Below are 21,202 nucleotides of genomic sequence, written 5' to 3'. Positions count from 1 at the left end.
CAAATAGAAATAATTCTGATAATCCTACCTGACCTGAAAAGATATGGTCTGATTCATTGTCAGACACTGAAAAAAGGTCATATGTATTTTATGCCGTGTATGTAAATATGTGGTTTCAACTGAACTGTGCTTTGATTCAGCTATTAAGAGCTGTCAGTGGACTCTTTAAAAAAAGAAATGGCCCAATGAGGTTGAATATAGACTGACAGAGGAGTAGTAAATTTACTATACCATCTCCTGGACAGATTTTGTTAAAAACAATATTTGACCTCTCATGTTTTCTGTGCACAGCCTTCTATCAGTCTATTTCCAACTGAATATCTCCACCTTGTGGACAAAACAAATCCAACATCAATACTAACTAACTACAGGTCCTTCTCAAAATATTAGCATATTGTGATAAAGTTCATTATTTTCCATAATGTCATGATGAAAATTTAACATTCACATATTTTAGATTAATTGCACACTAACTGAAATATTTCAGGTCTTTTATTGTCTTAATACGGATGATTTTGGCATACAGCTCATGAAAACCCAAAATTCCTATCTCACAAAATTAGCATATCATTAAAAGGGTCAGACACAGAAATAAATTTCTGAACGAATAGGCTGTTCCCAGAGTGCTGTATCAAGGCACCTCAGTGGGAAGTCTGTGGGAAGGAAAAAGTGTGGCAGAAAACGCTGCACAACGAGAAGAGGTGACCAGACCCTGAGGAAGATTGTGGAGAAGGGCCGATTCCAGACCTTGGTGGACCTGCGGAAGCAGTGGACTGAGTCTGGAGTAGAAACATCCAGAGCCACCGTGCACAGGCGTGTGCAGGAAATGGGCTACAGGTGCCGCATTCCCCAGGTCAAGCCACTTTTGAACCAGAAACAGCGGCAGAAGCGCCTGACCTGGGCTACAGAGAAGCAGCACTGGACTGTTGCTCAGTGGTCCAAAGTACTTTTTTCGGATGAAAGCAAATTCTGCATGTCATTCGGAAATCAAGGTGCCAGAGTCTGGAGGAAGACTGGGGAGAAGGAAATGCCAAAATGCCAGAAGTCCAGTGTCAAGTACCCACAGTCAGTGATGGTCTGGGGTGCCGTGTCAGCTGCTGGTGTTGGTCCACTGTGTTTTATCAAGGGCAGGGTCAATGCAGCTAGCTATCAGGAGATTTTGGAGCACTTCATGCTTCCATCTGCTGAAAAGCTTTATGGAGATGAAGATTTCATTTTTCAGCACAACCTGGCACCTGCTCACAGTGCCAAAACCACTGGTAAATGGTTTACTGACCATGATATTACTGTGCTCAATTGGCCTGCCAACTCTCCTGACCTGAACCCCATAAAGAATCTGTGGGATATTGTGAAGAGAACGTTGAGAGACTCAAGACCCAACACTCTGGATGAGCTAAAGGCCGCTATCGAAGCATCCTGGGCCTCCATAAGACCTCAGCAGTGCCACAGGCTGATTGCCTCCATGCCACGCCGCATTGAAGCAGTCATTTCTGCCAAAGGATTCCCGACCAAGTATTGAGTGCATAACTGTACATGATTATTTGAAGATTGACGTTTTTTGTATTAAAAACACTTTTCTTTTATTAGTCAGATGAAATATGCTAATTTTGTGAGATAGGAATTTTGGGTTTTCATGAGCTGTATGCCACAATCATCCGTATTAAGACAATAAAAGACCTGAAATATTTCAGTTAGTGTGCAATGAATCTAAAATATATGAATGTTAAATTTTCATCATGACATTATGGAAAATAATGAACTTAATCACAATATGCTAATATTTTGAGAAGGACCTGTATAAATAAAACAATTCAGTTTACTTTCTTTTTACTATTTTTTAAAGAGACAATAGGTTTTTCTGAATTTTCTGAAAAGTTAAGTTTCGAAGAACCCCAACTATTTAGTGATCCTCTACCCTGAGTATCATGCATTTTTTAACGTTTCTTCCTCCAGCGTGGGAAGGAAGATAAGTTGTTTATCCCTGCTGTTCTTAAATGTGTGTGCATTTTCAGCAGTCGCACTTCCCTGGTTGTGTTTTTCTCAACTTATGGCTGCCTGGATTTTGCTCCTAGAGTCAAAAAAAAAAAACTTAAAAGGAATGTGCCGGGGTGGAAGGGGGCTGGAAAGAAGATTCAGTATGTGTAGCAAGGGGAGAGGAAAATAATCTGAAAGCCTTGAGTGAAGAGAGAATCTGAAGCTTTGGAGAGCCAATGTCCAAAATCCGTGGGTTTAATGGCAAAAAAGAGGCTGCCTGAGCTTGGGGCAAAAATTGTTTCCTATACTTTCCGTAGAATAGGCTTTGTGAGTTTATTCCAACAGTCAATAGCAATATGGCACTTTTCCTGCTCTGCAAGTCTCCTGCAGGTTAGTAAACTTTCTATGGCCTCTGCTCAGCCTCTTTCTTTGGTCATTTCTTCATCTAACCTCTTGATGTGCGTTGTGTGTGCATTTAGTTGCCTTTTAAATAAGATAGCTGGGAATGATGCAGCTGATATTCAGTCTGTTTGTAATTGTAATTCTAGAGATGTGTCATAAAAACCTTTATGACCTATGTGACTTGCATGCCTTTTAGGATGTTTGACATTCAACAGTCTGATTTGTTTTCTATGTTTGCCTAAGGTATCACACGTCGTCATGCCGATGACAGTTTTTTTCATGAGAATGTCATTCCTTATCTTCTTGTTTTCCTTCCACTCAACTCAAACCAGACAACTGTGTCAGAAATAACAAAAAAAGAAAGGAAAATACATAGACAAACTTATTTTGTTGTAAAATGTAGCTTATTTCCTAACAGCTTTAAAAACTGATTTTTAAGTAAAGTGGTGCGAAAAAGTATATTCCCCCTTTCAGATTTTGGATTATTAAATAACTCTAAATATCAGACAAGAATTACATGGTTAAATACAAAACAATATTTTCAACTGACAATTTCATTTTTTTAAAGTAAAAAACGTATCTAAATCTACCTGGTTGCATGTAAATGAAAGTTATAACCCCTTATTAACTCTTTAATTAAACTTGTTTTACAATATTGTTTAAAAAGCTAAATTCAATGCACTATCCATACCTAGGCCAGATTACTATAGAATACAAAAAATACTTGAATAAATCCTGCCTAACAGCATGAAGTAGGCAAAATGTTTCAAAAAACAACACACCATGCCCCAATTTAAAGAAATTCAAGAACAAATCAGAAAGAAAGTCACTGACATCTATAAGTCTGGAAAATATAACAAAGCCATTTCTAACGCTTTGATGTTCTGGGCCAAACACACAAGAAAAGACCAAGAGACTTCATCTACAAATGGAGAAAACATGGAAGAGTGGTGAACCCTTCAAGGAGTGGCCGGCCTGCCAATATTACTTCAAGAGCACATTGGCAAATTAATCCAGGAGGTCTCAAAACCAAAGCTAGGACACTGTTGGCCTTTTCAGTCTCAGTGTTATACATCACAATACATCTAGAAAAGAAAATAATAGCTACAGTCAAACATGGTGGTACCAGTATCATGGTCTGGAGCTGATTTGCTGCCTAAAAACCTAGATGAATGTAATTGATGTAGACATGGATTCTGCTCTCTAACAGAAAATCCTGTAGAATTTGCAGCCATCAGTTAATGAACTTAAACTCAAGCTGTTCATGTTCAAAAATCCTCCAGTGTGGATGAATAAAACAGTTCTGCAAAGAGGACTGGCCCAAAATTTCTCCCAAGGGATTTAAAAGACTATGGACAACACATAACAGCAGTTGTTGCTGCCATGGATTGCACAAATAGTTGTTAGGTATAGTGGCAATTAACTTTAACCAGGCTGGTTTGGACAACCTATTTTTCCATGAAAACTGCTTTTTATGTCTATTTAGGTTATGTTTGTCTTAAATGAAACATTATTTTTGTTTTGTTTTTTCAAATTTTGTAGCTCTAGTGGCCTTTACTTTGCAAGTTGCCAGACAGGAAATGGAGTGGAGAGAGAGAATGGGGAAGACATGTAGCAAATGTCAATGGGCAGCAAACGTGGCGTCCTGCAAGGCTCTATCCTTGGCCCCTCACTTTTCTCTTTGTACATGCCAGTTGGATCAATCATTGCCAAACACAACATGTTCCTTCATATATACAGGTCCTTCTCAAAATATTAGCATATTGTGATAAAGTTCATTATTTTCCATAATGTCATGATGAAAATTTAACATTCATATATTTTAGATTCATTGCACACTAACTGAAATATTTCAGGTCTTTTATTGTCTTAATACGGATGATTTTGGCATACAGCTCATGAAAACCCAAAATTCCTATCTCACAAAATTAGCATATTTCATCCGACCAATAAAAGAAAAGTGTTTTTAATACAAAAAACATCAACCTTCAAATAATCATGTACAGTTATGCACTCAATACTTGGTCGGGAATCCTTTTGCAGAAATGACTGCTTCAATGCGGCGTGGCATGGAGGCAATCAGCCTGTGGCACTGCTGAGGTCTTATGGAGGCCCAGGATGCTACGATAGCGGCCTTTAGCTCATCCAGAGTGTTGGGTCTTGAGTCTCTCAACGTTCTCTTCACAATATCCCACAGATTCTCTATGGGGTTCAGGTCAGGAGAGTTGGCAGGCCAATTGAGCACAGTGATACCATGGTCAGTAAACCATTTACCAGTGGTTTTGGCACTGTGAGCAGGTGCCAGGTCGTGCTGAAAAATGAAATCTTCATCTCCATAAAGCTTTTCAGCAGATGGAAGCATGAAGTGCTCCAAAATCTCCTGATAGCTAGCTGCATTGACCCTGCCCTTGATAAAACACAGTGGACCAACACCAGCAGCTGACACGGCACCCCAGACCATCACTGACTGTGGGTACTTGACACTGGACTTCTGGCATTTTGGCATTTCCTTCTCCCCAGTCTTCCTCCAGACTCTGGCACCTTGATTTCCGAATGACATGCAGAATTTGCTTTCATCCGAAAAAAGTACTTTGGACCACTGAGCAACAGTCCAGTGCTGCTTCTCTGTGGCCCAGGTCAGGCGCTTCTGCCGCTGTTTCTGGTTCAAAAGTGGCTTGACCTGGGGAATGCGGCACCTGTAGCCCATTTCCTGCACACGCCTGTGCACGGTGGCTCTGGATGTTTCTACTCCAGACTCAGTCCACTGCTTCCGCAGGTCCCCCAAGGTCTGGAATCGGCCCTTCTCCACAATCTTCCTCAGGGTCCGGTCACCTCTTCTCGTTGTGCAGCGTTTTCAGCCACACTTTTTCCTTCCCACAGACTTCCCACTGAGGTGCCTTGATACAGCACTCTGGGAACAGCCTATTCGTTCAGAAATTTATTTCTGTGTCTTAACCTCTTGCTTGAGGGTGTCAATAGTGGCCTTCTGGACAGCAGTCAGGTCGGCAGTCTTACCCATGATTGGGGTTTTGAGTGATGAACCAGGCTGGGAGTTTTAAAGGCCTCAGGAATCTTTTGCAGGTGTTTAGAGTTAACTCGTTGATTCAGATGATTAGGTTCATAGCTCATTTAGAGACCCTTTTAATGATATGCTAATTTTGTGAGATAGAAATTTTGGGTTTTCATGAGCTGTATGCCAAAATCATCCGTATTAAGACAATAAAAGACCTGAAATATTTCAGTTAGTGTGCAATGAATCTAAAATATATTAATGTTAAATTTTCATCATTACATTATTGAAAATAATTAACTTTATCACAATATGCTAATATTTTGAGAAGGACCTGTATATATATATACTTCTTTGTCTGCCTGCATCTGGGATATTAAATAGTGGCTGGCTTGTAATTGTTTACATTTGAATTAGGACAAAACTGAATGTATTGTATTTGGGAACAGTACAACAGCTGGCCTTGATTCTTCTTTCAGCTACACATATACTGTTAGAAATCTCGGTGTGCTCTTTGAAATTGTAAACTTAACAAACAAATAAATAATGTGGTTAGGACGAGCTTCTTTTACTTGCCTCTCCTAGCAAAAGCCAAAACATTTTGAAAATGCAATGACCTTGAAAAGGCTGTCCACGCTTTTATAACTTGCCGTCTGGATTACTGTGATTTCTTGTATTTTGATGTGAACAAGTCTTTTTTAAGTCCCCTTGAAACCATACAGAATGCTGCTGCCTGTCTCATAACAAACGGAGTTGGTACGGAGTTGCACATGTTTCATTAAATAACGTGTGTTTGTCCCTAAACAGGCCCGGTCAGAATGAAAAGAATACAGCTTCTCCTGTGCTGTTTCGTACTGTCACTTATCATATGTAAGTATACAGAGGAATATGTTCTGTCTCTTTGTATCGGGACAGTGCATGCACAGAAAAATGTACTGAACAACTTTGCAGCCTACTTTGACCTCAGATGAGTTGTGCTCTAAACAAGTAGTCATAACTATTTTTTCCAGTCCTGTTTATGAAGTTCATCTCTGCATTTTGCCACAGTTTGTCAGGGTTTGGACATTTTGGACTTTGTTTTTGGTTTTGTTTACTGTTGGCTAGAGGTTTCTTGTTTATGATTTTGTATTCATGGTTTATTGTTTTCTGTTTCTCCCACAGTTCTGGTTTTCTTCTCCCTCCCAGTGTGTTCTCCTCTTGTCATTAGTTTTCCTCTTTTAGTTGATTATTACTCAGTTTTACTTCTCTTTTTTCTCCTGTCCTTAGTTTTGTTCCTCCAGTTCATCTTTATTCTCCAGTCCCTCCTTTTAGAGGTTAGCTTTAGTTATTGTTTACTTTTATTCTAGTCCTGGTTTTCCTCCACTTCATTCTCAGTTTGTTCTATCAGTGTTGGCTTAGGCTTGTTTCCTTTCATAATCAGGGTTTCTTTATGGTTTCTATTTTGCTAAGTTCTTAGGTTGTAGTGTTCTCTCCAGTTTCTCAGATTCTATGTTTATCTTGGTCCATAATTTTCGTTTAGGTCTGTTTCACTGTTTTGTTGATTATTTTCTTTCCTCATGCTTCAGTCTTTGTATTAGTTTCACCTGTTCCTTCAGCCTCCCTTCCTCCATGTCACACCTGTTCTTAGTTCTTTTGATTACTTGCCTTTTGTTACCCTCTGTATATTAGTTAGTCTAGTTCCTTTTTTCAGTGCTGGTTTGTGCGTCACCTTCCCTGCGCCAAGTACCCTTCGTTTCTCATGCTCTGTTAGACCTGGACTTCTGTTAACTCTCTGATACACCCTGCCTGCCTGCCTTCTGTTTTGTCAGAGTTTGGACTTAAATAAATCATCGTTTTTGCTCAGCATGCCATCTCCTCGCCTGCATCTGCACTTTGGTCCGCAACAAAAACTTCAATATACAGGGGTTGGACAATGAAACGGAAACACCTGGTTTTAGACCACAATAATTTATTAGTATGGTGTAGGGCCTCCTTTTGCGGCCAATACAGCGTCAATTCGTCGTGGGAATGACATATACAAGTCCTGCACAGTGGTCAGAGGGATTTTAAGTCATTCTTCTTGCAGGATAGTGGCCAGGTCACTACGTGATACTGGTGGAGGAAAACGTTTCCTGACTTGCTCCTCCAAAACACCCCAAAGTGGCTCAATAATATTTAGATTTGGTGACTGTGCAGGTCATGGGAGATGTTCAACTTCACTTTCATGTTCATCAAACCAATCTTTCACCAGTCTTGCTGTGTGTATTGGTGCATTGTCATCCTGATACACGGCACCGCCTTCAGGATACAATGTTTGAACCATTGGATGCACATGGTCCTCAAGAATGGTTCGGTAGTCCTTGGCAGTGACGCGCCCATCTAGCACAAGTATTGGGACAAGGGAATGCCATGATATGGCAGCCCAAACCATCACTGATCCACCCCCATGCTTCACTCTGGGCATGCAACAGTCTGGGTGGTACGCTTTTTTGGGGATTCTCCACACCGTAACTCTCCCGGATGTGGGGAAAACAGTAAAGGTGGACTCATCAGAGAACAATACATGTTTCACATTGTCCACAGCCCAAGATTTGCACTCCTTGCACCATAGAAACCGACGTTTGGCATTGGCATGAGTGACCAATGGTTTGGCTATAGCAGCCCGGCCGTTTATATTGACCCTGTGGAGCTCCCGACGGACAGTTCTGGTGGAAACAGGAGAGTTGAGGTGCACATTTAATTCTGCTGTGATTTGGGCAGCCGTGGTTTTATGTTTTTTGGATACAATCCTGGTTAGCACCCGAACATCCCTTTCAGACAGCTTCCTCTTGCGTCCACAGTTAATCCTGTTGGATGTGGTTCGTCCTTCTTGGTGGTATGCTGACATTACCCTGGATACCGTGGCTCTTGATACATCACAAAGACTTGCTGTCTTGGTCACAGATACGCCAGCAAGATGTGCACCAACAATTTGTCCTCTTTTGAACTCTGGTATGTCACCCATAATGTTGTGTGCATTTTAATATTTTGAGCAAAACTGTGCTCTTACCCTGCTAATTGAACCTTCACACTCTGTTCTTACTGGTGCAATGTGCAATCAATGAAGACTGGCTACCAGGCTGGTCCAATTTAGCCATGAAACCTCCCACACTAAAATGACAGGTGTTTCAGTTTCATTGTCCAACCCCTGTATGACACAGTTCTTTCAGAGTTTTACATTTATCTGTCTCAAGTTTTCTCCATAACTAGGTGTGCATGTCCAGTGTAGTTTTTGTGCTTAAACAACTAACAACTTTTTGTTTCTCTAGACTTCTTTAATGGACATAAACCTGCTGTCAATTTGAAGTCAGCCCATCCCTTAACTGAGGTATTGGGAATGAAGGATGGAACAATACTGAAAGACATGTCTGCAATCAAGACAGTGGACTCAAAAACTCCACAGGAGACATCATGGGGAGCTCCTTTAGTGTGGGGTGACAGCCACAATTCAGTGGGGCGGAGGGCCAGTCTCTCAGAACGAGGAATCCACGTAGGCCTGCTGGCCCTTGTGGTCGGAACTTATGCTCGGTTTGTCCGTCATTTCCTCTCTTCAGCTGAAACCCACTTTCTCCCTGGTCAGATGGTCACGTATTACATTCTTACAGACAATCCTCGTACTATGGATCCTCCGGTTGAGCTGGGCCCTGGACGACAGATGAAGGTGCTTCCAGCTGCGGAGCTGCCTGGTTGGGACAGGTTAGCTTACCGTCGCATGGTCCTATTTGCCGAAGCCATTTGGGACTTGATTGGCAATGAGGTTGATTACGTCTTCTGCACTGATGTTGACCAAGAGTTTGTGGGCCCAGTAGAGGAAGAAATCCTTGGAGACCTCGTGGCTACGCTTCACCCAGAGTTTTTTCAAATGCCACGAAATCAGTTCCCATACGAAGACCAAGAAGATTCATCTGCTTGCGTGGAGGAGGATGAGGGGGACTACTATTACACCTCAGAGTTTTATGGTGGGGTAGTTTCTCAGATGCGCAGACTTGCTCGAGACTGTTCTTTGCTCATACTTCAGGACCAGGCGAACAAGGTGACAGCCAGAGCACTGGAGGAAAGCTACTTAAACCGCTACCTGATCGACCACAGGCCGTCCTGTGTGCTGTCACCAGAGTACAGCTGGTGGGATTCGCCCATGACTGCTCACGTGCCTAAAAAGAGGCTAGTATCATTAGGAAGGCAGTGTGATGTTTATGATATGAAGAAGAGAGAGCAACAGAAATGTTGAAATATTAAGAAAGGAAGTATAGGAGAGTTCTGCAGTTTACACCCATTTAAGTATGCAGTGGCTTGCAAAAGTATTAATACTCCCAAAGACCAACACAAAGGAAAATCATACATGGTTTTCTAAAATTTATTGCAAATAAAAATAAAAGTATGGCATCAAATAAGCTTGACTGGATTTAGGTCAGGACTTTGAGTTGGCCATTATAAAGAATGAAAATGCTTTGATCTGAACCATCCCACTGTAACTCTGGCTGAATTTTTAATGTCGTTTTTATGCTGTAAGGTGGACTTCCATCCCAGTCTCAACTCTTGTGCAGCCTCTAACAGGTTTTCTTCCAGTATTGCCCTGTTTAGCTTCATTCATCATCTCTGATCAGCTACCCAGTTCCTCCAGAAGAAAATAATTCCCACAGCATGATGCTGCCACCACAACATTTCAAATTGGGGATGGTGTGATCAAGATGATCTGTAATGTTAGTTTTTCACCACACATAGTGTTTTGCTTCTAGGCCAAAAAGAAAAGATTTGGAGCAGCTTCTTCCACATGTTTGCCCCTGCACGGCTGGTGGCAAACTGCAAATGGGATTTATTTCGCACTGGCCTTCTTCTTGCCTCTCTTCAATGGAAGCCATTAGTGGAACTAACAGTCATCAACATATACCTGAGCTGGGGATCTTTACAGTTCCTCCACAGTATTTGTGACTGCTTTTCTAATTGATGCTCTGTCAGTTTAGGCCTATCAGTTTAGGTGGTTTGCCGTAGCTTGGTAGGTTTTGCAGTTGTGCCACACCCTTTCTGTTTCTGGATAATGGATTGAATGGAGCAAAGCTTGGGATATTGTTTTATAACCTAAACCTTTAAACATCATCTCAACTTTATCCCTGACCTGTGTTTTGTGTTCTTTAGCCTCATAATGCTATTTGTTCACTGATTTCCTCTGCCTGCACTGAACAGCTGGATTTATACTGAGATAAAATTACGTTAAGTTTGTGGTAACGTGCCAAAATTTGAAAGACAAAAAAAAGAGCAATGGATACTTTTGCAAGGCACTGAAGATGTAAAGTCTATCTCAAGCCTTTCTATTAAGGTGGAACCTTACCAGATAACAAATAAGAGAAATGTCATGAGAATGCACATTTTGGAAGGATCTCCTTTAAGGATTCAGATTTTTTTAATTGACTTTTTTGTAAGATTATGATTGTTATCATGCTCAAGCTAGCTGCACAATCTGCACTGAATTAAATGTCCATGTGTGTCAACAGTGCCTTTGCATGCATGCTATCTCTTCCCCCTCAGACAAAGAGAAACTGACGGTCTCTTTAAACAAAGCATGGTTCTCTCCATTAATGTCAGGCTCAGAGACACATCTCCTGTGGCTTTGTGGTCTGCAGCGATAAGAGACAACAGTAAGTGCACACTTTCCCCATAGTGGCCAATCATTAACTGAAAGAGCTGCTGTTCCAAGGTCTTTAAAGACCAGATGGGTGAAAATGGAATCAAATGGAGAGTTGTTTTTAACAGGTTGCACATGGAAAAAAATTGGGAGTTTTGTCAAGAATTTATGCAACAGGCACAGAATATTTTGTAATTCGTCTTATTTTTAAATGAAAGGCTTATTTGACTAATTTGATTCTGTTTGCTGTTGTCTGCTTCCTTCTCTCCCACAAACACAAACATGCTCCCACGTTAACACATAGACCTTGCTGTCTTGTGTGCTGTGTTTTTAATAGGATGGTTAAAGAGAAGCAGATGTTTTCTTCTCACTGCCAACAGAATCTGTCCTCAGGGCCAGATTGCCACGTGGAGTGGAGAGGAGAGGAGAGGGAGGTGAACTTCAAACAACCCTGTGCTTCTGAAGAGTTATTTCTGGTATACGAATGAAAAGTTATCTGTTTGAAACTTTTCAAATTGGACTAAACAATAAATTCGTACTAGACAGTAAACTTCAGCTTCATTATTTTCTAGTTTTACATATGAGGATAAAATGTATACCGTTGTTTGATTCTTAAAAATGTGTCACTGGTGTGGTATTCTGCTGCTTTAACCCATCAGATGATATTCCACATTACCTGGGTTGTGAAACTCCCCTGTCCTTTGAAACCAAGAAAGCATTTTTTTCATCCACACAACTGCCACTCAACTGATGATATTGTTTTTGTTCTACTGTAAAGTGCTTTGAGTTGTCAGCATGACTGGAAAGATGCTATATAAGTTCAGTTCATTTAACAACAAAGCCATGCTCAAAGTCACTTAAATTCCCTTTGTTCCCTATTCTGAGGTTTGGTTTCAACACATCTAGATGGTTAAATGCACTGTTACTGCCATGGCCATCCATCCATCCATCATCTATACTTGCTTATCCTAGCAGGGTTGTGGGATGGCTGTTGCCAGTCTCTGGAGGTCATTGGTTGAGAGGTGGGGTGCCCTCTAGACATATGACCAGTCCAGTTTTATTATGTAATCTAAATTTTACCAATATGTTTTTAATTTACATTTTTGTTAAAATGTAAGTACAAATACATAAATTGCAACCTTTGTCTAAAATTTTTTGTATAAAACATGTCAGGTGTAGAAAGTACAGTCAGATATTTATGACATGAAAATAGTTGAAATAACAATAAAATTAAGCTCAAATCCAGTGCAACTGTCGCTATTACATGAAAAAACAAAGTAAATGTGAATAAAAGATTAGAAAAGCTGGTGCCATTTTATGAATTTCAAGCACCTTTTAAAGAACAATAGAAATTCATATCTGACTAGTGGATGCAAAAATTGTTGGTCCTATACTCCAGATGGTTTTTGTTATACCTAACAGAGCTTGAGCCATGATAAACAGGCATACCCCCGATCCTACACTCTGAATAGAGTGAAAGTAATATGGCATATGCATACACAATCACCTTTATAGATACAGTACTCAATGAAATTGTCTAAAGACATTCATATTAACCCCCTCATTTCCCTCCTCAGAGCAGTTGTTTTCAAATACCGTTCTGTTTTTGGTTTTCACCACAAGGATTACGTAACTACGCATTGATCTTTAGAACACCTCATGGTGTCAAGTCAGTCAACATACCTGGCTAGATTGCAGTTTTCATCATTTCAATTGTCATGCAACTTTTTATCCATCAATCCAAAGAAGAATATTGTTTTTATGCTGTTTTTTTTTGTCAACGAGCAATCATTGTCTTTCACTCACACCTTGTTTCTCCCTGGTGTCATCTGTCTAAAGCCTCTGCCAGGTTGTGGTATGAACCACACAGTGCATTTAAAATGTGCAAGTATCATTTTAACAGAAACTTCACTCAAAAAACATACGCTGCATAGTAGCTTTCTAAATACATCATATCTAAAACTGTAATTTGAATTAAACAGATTTTTGTTTGTTTATCAGTCTTGCTGAATAATTAACATCTTTGTCAACTACCTAAAAATCCCATGTATTTGATCTTTTGTAGAATCAGGAAGATGTACAATCCATAAATATACATTATTAGATATTGTTATAATTTATGGACAGTACAACTTACCTACCTCTCTTACCAGATGACCATAACTCTATAAGTTCAATTTATCTGATCCATACTGTTGAGTTTAAATATTTATTAGTTTTGTCTTTTCCATGTGCTTTCATGGTGGTAAAGCAACAGATTGCTGACATCAGCATAACCCAAAGCTGAAAGAGGCATACCAAGCACACATGTTCAATTTTCATGGTACTGAAAGAAAAAACTCATGTGGAAAAAAAGAGGACAAGAAGGAGGATTCAGATATTTTTTCAGTTTTCAGATTGCTAAAATCAGCAATATATCCTACCTGGCTTTATTGTATTCCAAAGTTCTTTAAGGCCTTGATTTCTTTGGTTTTGATTACTTAGTCCTTCTGGTCAGCAATGTTTACAGTTCCACCGATGACTAAAGCACATTTAACTAACAAATCCAAACTTTTGTGTCTGCATGGAGACAATAACCAAGACTAAAAATAGTTAGCGGTCAACGACTCATATGTCCCACATTTAAATGCACTGAGGGATGAAGCTGAAACATGTCAGGATGGTGTTGTAAGATGGCAGGGAGTCTGTCATCACAAAATAAAAGCTCAAAGTGTGTTAACACTTCATTTTATTTTTGAGCAATTACATTTGCCTCATCAGGCCATTGATAGTATCCCCTCTGTTAAGAATGAGCACAGTAAACAAAGGAATAAATAAACAGCTAGGCCTGTTTACCATATACTTCACGCTTAGGCCATTTTTTTATATTGTATATGATTTTTATAGCTAATGATCTAATGATAACTGTTGTTTATACACAAAAAGTGCATTTAAAAACTATTGGAAAGGGCAAACTTCTGACATGTGACGGGAAAACACAACAAGAAAGAGTGAGTTAATATTCTCAGTAAGGATATTAAAGTTTTTGCAGAATACTGCCAAATAAATATTAGACTACTCAGTTCTAAAGTTGAGTAAACTATTTACATTTTGATGGAGACTTTTGCAAGGCATGGCTAATGCAGCACAAATATAAGCTAAAGCAGCAAGAGATAAAGATAGGGAGGCTGGATAACTTCTGCTCTGAACCAGGTCACAGAAAGAACCTCACATGCGGTGAGACTCAAGGGTAAAGGCAACACCTGGTACCATTGGAGTCAGTGTACAGCGACAGACACTCCGCAGAGATCCCTCGCTGTGGTCCAGGAAAACCTGAGAGAGAACACGACAACAGAAGAGCCACCTTCTCACCCTGCAGAAGGGGCAGAATAATCCCCTAGGGGTGAGGAGAAGTCATCATACCCATAGGTTAGTCTACACCTTGGGTTCAACAATCTGCAAAAGTATTCATACTGTTGAAGTATAATAAATCTAATATGCTTACTGATTATTGAGCTGTGTTATTGCATAATCACAACAGAGTTAGGGGTGATGGAAAAGTACTAAGAGGAGGGTTATCAAACCGGTTTAGACGGTTTATAGAAAAGCATGTCTATTGTTGGAAAATATTCATGCTATGCTTATAGGATCTGTATTGCTATGCTCAAGTATGTTTAATAATGTGTTAAATAAAATGTATTGTGTAACTTAGGCCTGCAAACAGGCTTCTTTGTGTGTGTTTGACTTGTATATCAGGAAGTGCTGAAAAGTCATGTCAGAAGTGCCAGACAGCCCTGAAACTCGATTAAAATGTATGTTTTTTATTTGTAATGTACACACCTTGCTTTTGAATAAAAACTGCTGTTCTGGGGGAAGTAATCAGAAGTTTCAGAAGTATTTCGGACGAGCTTCTCCCTGTACAGGCATCTAAAGACTGCGCAGCCTCCGTGTTCTTTTATTACTTTGTTTTTATTAGTAACAGTATAGGATGTCTTAGCTTTACCAAACAAACGAACACGCAGGAGTTCCTGGGATCAACTCTAACATTTGGTGACCCCGACGTGATTTGGGAAAAGCGAGGACTTTCGGCTAAATCAGAACTTCACCAAAAGACTCTGACACCGGGGTACCCCCGCACTTCTTACGAGGTAAGCAGAAACGAGGTAAGGCAGAACCTGTTTAAACGAACTCTGCTGTTTTGGCATTGTCGATAGGCCTAAATTATTGGTGTGAGATGTCTGAGTAAGTTAAATGTTCTGCTAAATTTAACACGTGTAAAGTAATGCATTATGGTACTGTAAAAGGGTTAGAGTCCCTGTGAAATAAGGGTTTGAGACCCATAGTTGGAAGATACTACAAATTCTGTTTCCTGAGTTTGGCAACTCCACATGTTTTCTGATGAGAATTCATGATTTTGCTGGGTTGAAGTCCCTTAGTGTGGGAAACTATAAAGAACAGAAGGTTAGAGTCCTTCTGTGTAAAGTAAAATAAGGTTAGAGTCCTTCTGAGTAAAGTAAAATAAGGTTAGAGTCCTTCTGAGTAAAGTAAAATAAGGTTAGAGTCCTTCTGTGTAAAGTAAAATAAGGTTAGAGTCCTTCTGAGTAAAGTAAAAGAAGGTTAGAGTCCTTCTGTGTAAAGTAAAAGAAGGTTAGAGTCCTTCTGAGTAAAGTAAAAGAAGGTTAGAGTCCTTCTGAGTAAAGTAAAAGAAGGTTAGAGTCCTTCTGAGTAAAGTAAAAGAAGGTTAGAGTCCTTCTGTGTAAAGTAAAAGAAGGTTAGAGTCCTTCTGTGTAAAGTAAAAGAAGGTTAGAGTCCTTAAAATAGGGTTAAAGTCACTAGGCTGTGCATTGTATTCTGGAGTCAGAAAGCTAAGACCGGGCAAAAAACACAAAGGTTTGAATGCTGTGTTTTATTTGAGTTCTGTCTCAATAACACCAGATTACAGATGTGGTAAAACTTTAAAACACATAGTCAAAAGTCCCGTGAAGCTATGAGCAGGCTGTGAGCCTGTGAGATCAGTAACACTTAGAGTGTGAGTGTGAGTTATAAATAAAATTTGTAACAAGACCAGCATGATAACCTATGAGCTGAATAGGATAATTCAGCAAGACTAGTTAGAAACTGGAGCGCAATTAGTGCACTCCAATAATAGATAGAAGTTGCATAAAACATAAACACATAAACTATACATGAGCTGTTCACAGAAGGTATAATCTGTGTAAACAGACGTTATCAGGCGGAGTGTATGAGAGTGTGAAAGGAGAGACGCCCTGCAGACGGCAGAACTCTTCATTGCTGTTGTGTGAATGCAGTTGTTCTGTCTGGCGAACCTTGCGGTGTTAACAAGGACAACTGATAACTGATTGCTGTTTTGATGTATGATTGAGAAGCATTGGAGCTGCTTGGTTTGGGGGAGAATTGAGGTGTCTTGAGACGTGTGTATGTCACTCTCAAAATAGTCCAGGTACCAGACACATAGCGTGCTATATTTTCTGGACGGCCTCAATTGACCAGTGAATGAATAAAGTGAAAGGAAGGGTGTGAATGTTTACGTGAAAAGCAAGTATTAAGGTGTAAAGTCTTTGTGGGGTGTTTATAGTCTGGTGAGGCAGTTTTATGGTCCAGTAAGATGGACAGGGAGTTTCACAGGGAGACAGAGGACGCAGGATTGGGTGCGGAGGCACCAGTGTGGAAAACATTTAAGGAACAGGTGTATGTGGTGAGGCAATTGGTGCAGCAGACACAGGAAGGAAAACAGGCTGAAAAGTTGCTTAACATATAACCTGTGGGGAATTAGAGAGTGAAGTCTCTTAAAAGACTTCAAAAGGGGAAATTGTTGAAGTATAATAAATCTAATATGCTTACTGATTATTGAGTTGTGTTATTGCATAATCACAACAGAGTTAGGGGTGATGGAAAAGTACTAAGAGGAGGCTTATCAAACCGGTTTAGACCAGAGTGCCTGAGCAGTTAAAAGGGGGGGCAGCAGTATAGAAAAGCTTGTCTATTGTTGGAAAATATTCATGCTATGCTTATAGGATCTGTATTGCTATGCTCAAGTATGTTTAATAATGTGTGAAATAAAATGTATTGTGTAACTTAGGCCTGCAAACAGGCTTCTCTGTGTGTGTTTGACTTGGATATCATTTGCTCAGTAACAAGAAGATATTTTTGGATGTGTCTCTGTAAGAGTTCTCCCCTACGACAAGAAGATATTTGTAGAAAAACAAGAAGTGCTGAAAAGTCATGTCAGAAGTGCCAGACAGCTCTGAAACTCGATTAAAATGTATGTTTTTTATTTGTAATGTACACGCCTTGCTTTTGAATAAAAACTGCTGTTCTGGGGGAAGTAATCAGAAGTTTCAGAAGTATTCGGACGAGCTTCTCCCTGTACAGGCATCTAAAAAGCTGCGCAGCCTCCGTGTTCTTTTATTACTTTGTTTTTATTAGTAACAGTATAGGATGTCTTAGCTTTACCAAACAAACGAACACGCAGGAGTTTAGGGGAACAACTCCATCAAGAGCAAATCTCTTCTCCCTGATAACCTCCCATAAAAGTTACACTTACGCAGTCTCTTTCTGAATGTGCAGATATGCACATTCACATCAACAGGAGCAAGGGCCTGCTGTAGGTCCTGTGATGATATTTAATGGTTTTTAGGAGACTTTGTTTAGGCTCTTGCAGTCTGCTTTAAGAGTGAACCTGCTTGAATGGTCAAATCTGGGCATGCTGGCAGTTGTTTTAAGTGTTGTCCACGTGTAGCTGCTTTCCAGACTGGGATATGGCTGATTTTAAAATTTTATTGAGGGTTCATAAATTTGTTTCTGAAGGCATCAGACAGCTCTTTCAATCTTATCATTGTGTTCACTCTCACTTCAACAGTCAAGAGCATACAAAACTAAATGTCTGAGGTTTAACCAAGGCAAACCTCCTCCAAAATGCTCAGTGATGAAGTTCTCATCCTGTGCACCTGATGTGATACAGCTGTTTTAATGCTAATACATGTGAAGGTGTCCTAATTTATTCCTCAAAAGAAATTGCGTTTTTTTTTTCAATAAAATTTTACAAAATGTTTTAAAAGTCTGTTCTTAAGTTTTAAGCAATTTATTTGGCTACAATAACAATGGTAAAATGTATTTCTATACAGCCTTTCAAAGGGTGTACTAACTTTTTCATATAAATTGTGCTGAATGAAGTTGAAAATACTCATTTGCTCTTATTTTAGATCCTTTTATTACGTTGGTTTTCTAAGAAACTTTACAATGTTTACACAGATGATAAAGACTGGGCCATGAAGAGGTTTCAGCGAGTGTTGGTACTCTTTGTTAAAGTTTACTTTAACTGAATGAAACATCACATGTAAAGGAGAAATCCATTTAACCCGTAACCCTTTAGACTAAAAACAGAGGAGAACAAATGTTTTCTCATACTACCTCTAAACTGGTAGCTTTACCAAATGATATGCTCATTAAGGTTTGAACTTTTAGGTGTTTCAATTATTGGCTCTAGTTTAAAAAAAAAAAGTAATAAAAAAAAACTGTGATGAAACAGAAAAGCAGTATGTAGTTTGCTTAACTACACTGGGAAACACAGTATTGTCTTCTGGTATCAGTTTAAAGCATCTCATCTTTAAAGTTTAGCCAGAAATGAAGTGAGTGTAACTTTAAGGTGCTCTTTAAGCTTTCATCAGGTGACACCTTCATGGCCTTTGTTAACACAGGAGTTCTTAAATGAATGGGTCATATACAGCCTGAAGGCTTTGCTTAACTGCTTGCACAGCAGGGAACTTGTCAGACGACCTGGAGCTGTTGACCAGGTTCTGAATTTTGCAGGGTGCAATGCAGGAAATGTAAGGCTGCAACCCAAAACCATTTCCCTGAATTCATTAAAGTTACACACGTGCACAGCTTATAAAGACTTAAGAAGTTTCATGTGTACATTAATTTTCAGCTGTTTAACATTTTAATTGAACTATGGAGAAGCCTGATTTGTCACAGCCATGATGTTTTTTAAACATATGAGTGTTCTGCATAAGAATGTGTGTGACTCGTTAGGGGGATGGGTGGGGTGAAAAGCCATGATAATCTGCTGAATTCACACAAGCCAATCCCAACCCTGCCCATGGCTATTCTGTTAATCACCATGTCAAAGGGTGTGACGCTGCTAGATAGTCCAGTTGACAGGGAAAACACGTGCTCATTATGCTGAAGACAACTTGAGTGCAAAATATTGTTAAAAGAACCTAGGAAAAGTGGTTCCTTGGAGGACATGGGTGTAGTTGTAAAGGTTCAGTTTTTTTAAGCTTTCATTTTAGTTCTAAAAAGCATGGTAGTATGAGGTAAATCATTTAAATATGTGAAGAATTAACTGAAAGGATAATAGTTAATACTAGAAGAAAACTACTTGTCATAAGATCAATTAAAATTTAATATTTTAAACAGAAATGTCAAGTTTCTGAAAAGTATGTTCATTTCTATGCACTCAATATTTGATTGGTCCTCCTTACTGGTGTACCCTTTCCTAACACACTTTTTCCTTCCACTAAACTTTCTATAATTACATTATTTAACTTTTTCACAATATTCAATTTTTTGGAGACACAATTTTATGTTGTCATTATCTGTAAGCTAATATTATAAAATGTACTTTCATTATTACAAATTTCATAAATCAAGGCTTGAAACATTTCACTATATGAGACAGAAAAATATTTAACGTTTTCACAATGTTAAAAATATTTTGAGCTATCCTGGTATACCCAATTTTGCCCACGTCTACATATATACATACATTTCTTGCTATACCCAAAATTTTAGAGAAAGTTATTGCAATTTGGACTTTCTTTCTTGTATGTCTGTGCTTGTGTCTACAGTGGTATACATGTTTGTGTGACTATGCGTGCATATGTATGCTGCACATGAGTGCACACATGTTCCCCTGTGGATATGAAAAGAAAAGAGGAGACGGAAGTTGTATTACATTAAAGTCTGGGGACCCCAACTGGGTTTATAAGCAGCCCTCCAGAGTCTGCTGAAGTGCAGGGAAACCAAAGGCACATTAGTCCAGGGCAGCAGCACATACCATGGGCTGTCGGGGCCAGGATCCAGCAGTTCACACAGGCTGCCGCATATAGTACCCACACCAACAACATCCACGCAATGTAACACACCCCACTGCTCCTATCTAGTAGTGGGCAGACCATCATCCCCCCGAAATCATGAAACACAACCCTGTCCAAAGACTGCAGCCGCCTACCCGCCAACAAAACCAGTACAGACCTCATAACACAGAGTCAATAAGTGCCCCCCTTGCAGCCGACATGCCGTCCAACAGCATCCGACAGTCACCGCTTTCCCCCACCAATGCCCGGTTTGAGACCAGGCCCCTTGGAGAGATACTATGCCTTGCAGTGCAGCACTCCAAAAATGGTGGCCCTACATAGCATGTGGCAAAGTGCCAACGTTTTATGTAAAATATGTTATTACTGTGCAAGATGTAGTAAAATACAAATTCTGAGAAGTGCAGATAAACTCTTTTTAATAACTATCACTACTGTATCAGTGTTGCCAACTGAACAACTCTGCTGTATTTAGTGAGTATTCAGAAACTCTAGCACTGCAATTTCACAAAAGCTTCTAGCAACAAATCTACAGTACTGGTCCTTCTCAAAATATTAGCATATTGTGATAAAGTTCATTATTTTCCATAATGTCATGATGAAAATTTAACATTCATATATTTTAGATTCATTGCACACTAACTGAAATATTTCAGGTCTTTTATTGTCTTAATACGGATGATTTTGGCATACAGCTCATGAAAACCCAAAATTCCTATCTCACAAAATTAGCATATCATTAAAAGGGTCTCTAAACGAGCTATGAACCTAATCATCTGAATCAACGAGTTAACTCTAAACACCTGCAAAAGATTCCTGAGGCCTTTAAAACTCCCAGCCTGGTTCATCACTCAAAACCCCAATCATGGGTAAGACTGCCGACCTGACTGCTGTCCAGAAGGCCACTATTGACACCCTCAAGCAAGAGGGTAAGACACAGAAAGAAATTTCTGTACGAATAGGCTGTTCCCAGAGTGCTGTATCAAGGCACCTCAGTGGGAAGTCTGTGGGAAGGAAAAAGTGTGGCAGAAAACGCTGCACAACGAGAAGAGGTGACCAGACCATGAGGAAGATTGTGGAGAA

General features: G+C 39.6%; 1 protein-coding gene across 1 annotated transcript; it reads left to right on the top strand.

Moving 5' to 3' along the window:
- The first annotated feature begins 2,141 nt into the window (after positions 1 to 2,141).
- Positions 2,142 to 13,024, top strand: LOC124856283 (globoside alpha-1,3-N-acetylgalactosaminyltransferase 1-like). Its single transcript, XM_047346589.1, has 3 exons — positions 2,142 to 2,364; positions 6,194 to 6,256; positions 8,674 to 13,024. The coding sequence occupies exons 1-3, from the start codon at positions 2,331 to 2,333 to the stop codon at positions 9,630 to 9,632; spliced, it is 1,056 nt and encodes a 351-aa protein (XP_047202545.1). The 5' UTR covers positions 2,142 to 2,330; the 3' UTR covers positions 9,633 to 13,024.
- The last annotated feature ends 8,178 nt before the right edge of the window (positions 13,025 to 21,202 follow it).

Source organism: Girardinichthys multiradiatus, chromosome 20 (assembly GCF_021462225.1).
Source record: "Girardinichthys multiradiatus isolate DD_20200921_A chromosome 20, DD_fGirMul_XY1, whole genome shotgun sequence".
NCBI classification, from domain to species: domain Eukaryota; kingdom Metazoa; phylum Chordata; class Actinopteri; order Cyprinodontiformes; family Goodeidae; genus Girardinichthys; species Girardinichthys multiradiatus.
Note: the sequence above shows the minus strand (reverse complement) of the source record. Positions and strands in the feature narration are given on the sequence as shown.